This window comes from Pteropus medius, unplaced genomic scaffold, assembly GCF_902729225.1.
Source record: "Pteropus medius unplaced genomic scaffold, Ma_sr-lr_union100, whole genome shotgun sequence".
Classification (NCBI taxonomy): Eukaryota; Metazoa; Chordata; class Mammalia; order Chiroptera; family Pteropodidae; genus Pteropus; species Pteropus medius.
The window spans coordinates 424,763-432,966 of record NW_024352784.1 but is presented as its reverse complement, the minus strand read 5'-3'; the positions used below and the strand labels follow the sequence as shown (position 1 = coordinate 432,966).

General features: G+C 37.5%; 1 protein-coding gene across 1 annotated transcript; it reads left to right on the top strand.

Annotated features, from left to right (window-relative positions):
• The first annotated feature begins 2,345 nt into the window (after nucleotides 1-2,345).
• Nucleotides 2,346-3,583, top strand: LOC120590104 (olfactory receptor 52B2). Its single transcript, XM_039847742.1, has one exon. The coding sequence runs from the start codon at nucleotides 2,497-2,499 to the stop codon at nucleotides 3,463-3,465; it is 969 nt and encodes a 322-aa protein (XP_039703676.1). The 5' UTR covers nucleotides 2,346-2,496; the 3' UTR covers nucleotides 3,466-3,583.
• The last annotated feature ends 4,621 nt before the right edge of the window (nucleotides 3,584-8,204 follow it).

Below are 8,204 nucleotides of genomic sequence, written 5' to 3'. Positions count from 1 at the left end.
AGGTCAGTGTGACAAACAGTGAGAGAGGGATTGTAGCATGACAGAGAACAGAGTTTGGAACATGGGCACTGGGAGAGATATCAGTGGGACTAGCAGGTGGACTCTGGTTAGAGATAGAAATGGGAATGCAGAGGTGGGCCAGGAAAAGAACCAGGAGAAAGTGAGAGAAGAGAGACATCTTAATAAATTGTTTGAGTTCAATCTATAGGACGATCAGAATCAGGGCTATCAGTGAGGGCTATTCATGAAAATGGCTCAGTTTTGATCACCAGTGCAACTAACAAATCTACTAGTAAAAGATTGATTCACTAATTCCAGGGTTTATTTTTTCAAATATTTCTTAAGTACCTACAATGTGCAAGACTCTGTGCTTAGTGCTGTGAACTCCCCAGTCCCAAAGTGAAAACTCTTGAGGAAAGTTTCTCTTTGTAATATGGATGACAGATATGTCTATAGTAAAAAAATCCTCCTCATTTTGCAGAACAGGTATAGAGATTAGGAGAAGAAGAGGTTGTGCCTTGAAGCTGGGGTACTCCACATTTTACCATCACATCATAAGAATAAGGCAGATGATATTTGCTCAAATTTGGACAAAATCCCTAAAGTGTTTATAGGGAGTGAAACAGATGGGTAGTGGAAAATTTTCCTAAGGTGTTTATTTATTTTAAAAAGTGAATCATTTGGAAGGGTATCTCAGTGCCTCTGCAGTGCAGATAACACTGGTTTTAGATTATAAAAACATTTTACATGCTGGCTTTAAGTGGATGTGAGCAAGAGTGAATTTGTTCCAACTTATTAGAAGTATAAACCATTTACAAATTTTGGTACATTATATATTATTAGAAGTAAACTTCTTGTGACACATCTCAAAATGAACCCTTCCATATATTGTGCTGCAAGCAGAGGCCACCCTTATAACCCGGGGTAGGGAGGCAGACTGTTTTATCTATTAGGGACATGGCTTCAGTGTGCAGAGCCTGTGCATTTACAGAATCTAAGAGCTATGAAAAATATGAAACCTTAAGCATACACAAGGAAAATGGCAAAATGGAATTAATACTTATTTAAATAAATGTTTAGATAACATAACTAGGTAAAAAAAAAAACTCAAGTTCTATATAATTATTCACCAATTATATCTGATGTGGGTTGTGGGTTACTAGGTAAAAAAAATAACTCAAGTTCTATATAATTATTCACCAATTATATCTGATGTGGGTTGTGGGTTGTGGGTTGTGGGTTGTTATGATATTAGGAGAATCTTCCAAAATTAAGATTGCATAAAGACATAAAAAGCCTTCCTCTACAGAGGGAATAGGTGTAACCAAAAAATAGGTTTTGATGGGACTCACAGAAAGAAAAGACACTAGGAAGAAAAAGAAAAAGCAGAAAATTAAAGTGACTCCATTTCTTTTTATCCTGAAGGACTGAAACTTCCCTATGATTCCCAGCTCTCCTTGGTTCTAGAGGTGAAGCTATGACTCCTATCATTCCCATATCCCTGGGGATTCTGTAAAGGATGGAGATACACTTTGTTTCTGCTCAGACACATGGGGTTTTCAAAGCTTTTGAGTAAAGCCTGGCAGGTAGCACTGATCCAAGCTAAGTTCATCACTGGTGGATCTGCCAGGTGTATCACCCAAAGCCCTCTGATCTTGGTTCTGAGACACCAGGTCCATTGGAGAAATCTGTTCTCAGGGTATTTGTCTCTTCTTGAGAACTTCTCTCATCCTTTTCCCTCTTTTTTTTATTCCTGGGAAAGAAATTCCCTTTGGTCATAATTGGATAAAAAATAAAACTTTAATGTTGCTGATTATTCATCTGGTGTGTTGCCTATTGGAAAAAATAAAATAAGATGATGGCCAAACAGGTTTATAAATAATAATAACAGCAATAATAATAACCTACTGTTCTAAAAATAGTACTGCACATGAATTGACTCATTTAATCCTAATTACCTTGCAGAGTATATTATTACCACATCTTACACATTAAAAGATGGGGGCATGCAGATATAAAGTAACTTGCCTAAGATCATCCAGCTAGTCAGGAAAGAACAGGGAAATTACCCCAGGAAGTCTGGCTCAAGAACTGTGTCCTCACCTACTGTGTGTGTTCTTGCTCACTCAGCTTGGTTCCATGGCCCTTCTTTACCATTCTGGCTTTTTTTTTTTTTTCTTGCCATGGGCTCTGGGAAGTACTTCTGTGAGACTTTGGATGTGCCTCCTTGTACTTGTGGCTTTCCTCTCTCTTCTCCGTGACCCTTTCTTAAATTAGCCTAGAAGCCTCCCACTGAGAATCCTCAGCAGGGCTGAGATGGAGCCCTCAGGAGCCACTGCATGAAATGAAAGTCCTTTACATGTAGGGTAACCTCCTTCCCACAACCATGCTATCTTTTGTGATCTCAGTATATACTTAGAGGTGCTTTCTGTTCCTATCACTTTCAGCAGACTCTTCGGCTTCTAAGTCACTATAGAGAGGACCCTAAAGTTTGTCATGACTTACACCAACCTTACCACCTTCCATCCTGCAGTTTTTGTCCTACTCGGCATCCCTGGGTTGGAGGTGTATCACAATTGGCTGTCCATACCCCTCTGCCTCATGTATATCACTGCAGTTCTGGGGAACAGTATGCTGATAGTGGTCATCATCACAGAACGGAATCTTCATGAGCCAATGTATTTTTTTCTCTCTATGTTGGCCGTCACAGACGTCCTACTGTCCACCACTACTGTACCCAAGGCCCTAGGCATTTTTTGGCTCCATGCTCATGACATTGCCTTTGATGCCTGTGTCACCCAAGTTTTCTTTGTCCATGTGATGTTTGTGGGGGAGTCAGCCATCCTATTGGCGATGGCCTTTGACCGCTTTGTGGCCATCTGTGCCCCTCTGCATTACACAACAGTGCTAACATGGCCGGTTGTGGGAAGAATTGCTCTGGCCATTGTCACCCGAAGCTTCTGCATCATCTTCCCAGTGATCTTCTTGCTGAAGCGGCTGCCCTTCTGCCGGACCAACATCATCCCCCATTCCTACTGTGAGCATATTGGAGTGGCCCGCTTAGCCTGTGCTGACATCACCGTTAACATCTGGTATGGCTTCTCAGTGCCCATTGTCATGGTCATCTTAGATGTGATCCTCATCGCTGTGTCTTACTCACTGATCCTCCGAGCAGTGTTTCATTTGCCCTCCCAGGATGCCCGGCACAAGGCTCTCAGCACCTGTGGATCTCACCTTTGTGTCATCCTCATGTTTTATGTTCCATCCTTCTTTACCTTGTTGACCCACCGCTTTGGACGTAACATTCCTCGACATGTCCATATCCTGCTGGCGAACCTTTATGTGGTGGTGCCACCGATGCTCAACCCCATTGTCTATGGTGTGAAGACTAAGCAAATCCGAGAGGGTGTAGCCCACTGGTTCTTTGACATCAAGTCTTGGTGCTGTGTTTCCCCCCTGGGATGATGGCACCCCATGAATCCCCACGCCCAGCTTTTTCAAGGAAACTATGGTTAAAATAGAGGTTTCCCGAACTGAGAGGGCTTTTGTTTCTCTTTTTTCTCTTCTTTCTTCTTCATCCTCCTCCTCCAACTCTTCTCTCTCTCTTTTTTCTTTTTCTGGCTCTTCCTCTTTGTCTCCTCCTGTTTCTTTGTTTTCTCTAACTTCTTCTCATATCCTTCCCCCTCAACACAAAAATAATAACTAAGTGTACATGCCTCTGATATAAACATTTTATATCCTCAATATCTCAGGTGTACTCCAGAAACATAGGAAGTTGAACACCCTATAAAGTGAGTTATGAATAAATGGATAAAAATAATTTTATATTTAACATCTGAAAGGGTTCCAGTTTTTTACCCCCAAATGTGTAAATATTCTTTGTACATAATCAAGTAGCTCTCCATTCACTTCTGTAATGGCAGATATTTTTGGAAAACAGAGATGCATGCCATTCAGCCATCTGCAAAACTATTCATTCTTCAAATTTCAGTTCAAGAACTGCCTTTCTTGAGAAGACTTTCCTGATTTTTCTAGACAATGCAAGGATGCTATCTTTGCATGTCTATTGCATCTTGTACAATCTCCAAATGCATGTAATGAATTGTAATGGATTGTTTATTTATCTATATCTCCAACTCACTATAAACTTCTTGAAATCAGAAGAGTGCGTGTTATTCATATTTGTACTCTTAGTGCATTACAAAATACCTGGTACATAATAAATGTTAAGAAATGAATAAGAGTGCAATTACTTCTCTGAGGTTAGAACATGCATCTTTATCATGCACTGAAATGATTAGCTAAATTAGTCCACAAACCTAGTGATTAGTAAACCAATTCCTCGCAAAGACAGTTTGACATCATGGTGGCAAATAACCTGCTGATCATGGTGCTTTTTACTCCAGGGACTAGACAAGAGTAGGAAGGAACAGGGCACTCTCGATTTTCTCTTCTACCTGACTTCTGAATATCTCCAATGTTAGGAATTATAGTGCATTATTCATGGCCGGGTTAGCAAAATTGTAGTTGTCTCTTATTAAAAATAATTAATTCATTTCTTGGGCAGAGGGGTGACATGATTAACAAAATCCAATAAGTTTCAATTGTACAAAGTTGTCTCTTGACCCTCATTCTTTCATGCTTTTCCAGAAAATGCCATATATACTCATTTTTTCAATCACCATCTGTACTGAGTCCCACATCTCTCTTTCCATGCTAGGACTCTTTTGAGTTTTAAATGCATAAACCCACCTATGAAGTGTATATCTCCTCCAGGATATAGAGCTCTCTCTCACGCTAGTTTTTCTTCCTGTTCCTGTTCCTGTTTTGGGGAACTAGACTATCATGATCCCATCAATCTCACTGAGCTGGAAACCCTAGCGAGTTTCTCAACTTCTCCCTTTCTGGCCTGCTCCTCAAGAAGTTACTTGTTACTCGTATTGTTTGTACCATTAAATAGTTACCTGAAATGTATTTGGAGTTGTATCAGGATTCAGTCCTGTCCCCATGGTTTTCTAGCTGTGTGAACTTGTGGAATTATTTAACATTTTTAGTCCTCAATTTTTTTTCATCTATAAAATGGAGATAACAATAGTACCTCATAGGGTTGCTGGGAAGATTAAATGAAATAAACCATATACACAGCACTTAACATAATCCTTAGCTCATAATATCTGAAAAAAAATTATTAATGATAAGTTGCTAGTGTTGTTAATGTTCTTCTTAACATTGCCTCTACCAATTACTATGTCATTCATCATTTTTCTCCTCAGATATTGCATTAGTTTCTTAACTGATTTCAATATTTTCAATCTTTTACACTGTAACGAACTATAAATTTACTTGATGTTAAGAATTCTAAAAAACAGAGCCAATCATATTACTTTCTGTGAAGTACTCTCAAGCCCTCTTCATTACTTACATAAGTGTTTTCCATAGAACATTCTGTAAAATTAAGTATCAGGTATTATAATGGGTGTTTTATTAAAAAGTTTCATGGGCAAATAATTGTGAAAAATGCTGAAACTCTGGAATGGACTACAAAACAGGAACAGTCATAAACATGGCTGTCAAAGAGAAAGCTAGAGCTTGCAGTGTTTCCCACACTTGTTTGACCATAGATATTTGTATCTATGTCCATGTAAATTTTTTGATATCACATCAATTTACATCTCCAAAAGAACCTGGCATTCCATTATCCGCAGTTTAGAAATCACAGGACTACAAATTAATTTCTAAACAGCGTGAATAATCTGATTCTAACTTTTCCATCATTATCTCCAAATACACAACTGTATAGTTATACATTATTATATAATATAGTAATATTAATGATAATAATAATAATTGCAACAATAGCTAATGTTATTAAGAGATTACCTTATGCTAGGAACCATGTTAAATATTCTGCCACATTAATTTATTTAATCTTCATACAACTTCATGAGATTGTAACTTTGCTATCTCTGTTTTATATACAAGGGTGCCCAAGGCTCATAGACAATAAATAATCAAAGCCACAGAGCTGGCAAATGGTAGAGTACTGATGTCAACTCCTCTTTGGAGCCTTATCAGTCTTCCTAAGTCAGAGGTGATCACCTTGTTCTCTAGGTCTTTACAGCAATAACATTTATAGTTTCAATTGAATATTAATTACTCTATAAAACCACCAGAACTTGAGCTCAGTGAGGGCAGAGAATATGTCTCATTCATTATTATAGTTTCGGCATCTAGCATAGAGTTCAGTATGTGGATTGACTAATATGAAATGTTGGTGAGGTGGTTGATCTCTGGACCCTTCACTGTTAAATATTATCTAATTTTATGACTGAAAATTATCTGCTTGTGTGCACGTGCGCGCGCGCGCGGACACACACACACACACACACACACACACACACACCATGTAGCTCCGCTGACCTACTATTTCTTCTATATCCCCACAGGTTTCTATGTACATTGAGGTCTAGGAGATATAGGCAGAGCTTTAATATTCTACATATTGACTATTAGCAATCCATATCTATTCTACTCTGTGTCCATATGTTAGTCAAATATATGGAGTCATTAGCAGTATGAATGGACTGCTGCAGGTAGGACATAGATTACCCACCCTACCTGGTTTCTGAGTCAGTGATCTTTGGAGACCTGTCCTACAGGAGTCCACACTGTCTAATTAATGCAGGTGCTCCCTAGAGACCTAGCGGAGTAGACGCTCTCTCCTCACCCAAGAGGTTCTTCCTGCAGATGAGGTACAAATACTGTCTTATTTTTTCCCAGAGTCTGTGTCTGGCAGCTTCTTTCATATGTTGGGGAAAAACTTTCTCTTGAATTAGGGTAAGTTTCTGGGAAGAGAATATTTGTTTGGTTCTTGAGATTTTTAGGTTTATTTTGGAGTAAACCCGATAAACTGTTGATCCAGATGAGATTGTCTCAAGGCCACTGGATGATGTAGTATAAATACTCACTATTCAGGGTATACATCTTGACATTTTGAACTGCTGCAGACATTTTGCTATGTAAGACTAGAACTAGGGTTAATTTCTCCAGAACATTAAAGTGGCTTAAAAAATAACATTACAAAGTAGGTATATTAAAACTCACAACATTAGTTTAACTTTAAATATATTATGTATATAAACATTAGAATTTATTAAAATTTTACTGGATTTAACCAAAGAGACTCATAAATATAATTTTCAAAATAAAATGGAAAAACTTGACCATTAAAAACACACAAAAACATGTATATAGAGGGCTCCCATTTTTCCTTTTGCCTCAGGTTCCAATATGGCTTAGTATAGCAGTGTCAACCTAGCTTTATTTAAAATTTTGAAATTTTGTTTATTGTGGATATTTTGCATTAATTTCATTTCTAAAAGATTGTATTAAAATATCATTAATCTTGTTTACTGAGTTTTTTTGTACCCTCTTAAATTTTGTACCTGAGGTAAAATCCTTACTCCTCGCACTTTGGTCCTGGCCCCTGGAGGAGAGAGCTGAGAGTCACGAAGAAGTGGAGCCTCTGATTACGTCTTGAATCTTTGAGTAAACCCGATACCAGAAAAATACTTCTCAGTTTCCGGAACAAAGACGTTTTCCTTTGTGCACAAACCAAACTGGGATTAATTTTCTATTACTTATGGTGTAAATTGTCCTGATATACTGAGAGTAAAAAAAAAACCTATATATTTTAATCTTCTATTTGCTTTTTCACATAATTGTATGCCATAGTTAAGACTCCTTTTTTAAAATAGAAAGAAAACATTCCATTTTAATATGTGTACTATAATTTATTTATTGCCCTATTGATAGATATGAAAGTTGTAATAATTTCTTTTATTATTGCTATAATACACCAATGAATATCTATAAGATATATTTATATGTTCTCATACTGTGCCACCAGCACTGGGGCCTGTTTTTCTTACGTCTTTTGATCTGGCGGGTAAACTACAATATTTCCATATGACACTGATTTGCATTTTTAAAACTTTTAAGCACCTATTCATATATATATTGGCTATTTGGGGGGCAGCGTGAATTGTCTATTTTGATTCTTTGCACATTTTCTAATTTTTTCTCATTCATTTGTATCGACTTTTAGTATTTAAGGATAATAGCCTTTTGTTTATTACATTTGATAATTCTTTTCTCCTAGAATTTTCATCTATTCTTGTTTATAATTCTGCATCATTCAATTA

Bases quoted from the DNA above. Each gene is read 5' to 3' on its own strand.
- LOC120590104 (XM_039847742.1), top strand. From the start codon at position 2,497: ATGACTTACACCAACCTTACCACCTTCCATCCTGCAGTTTTTGTCCTA.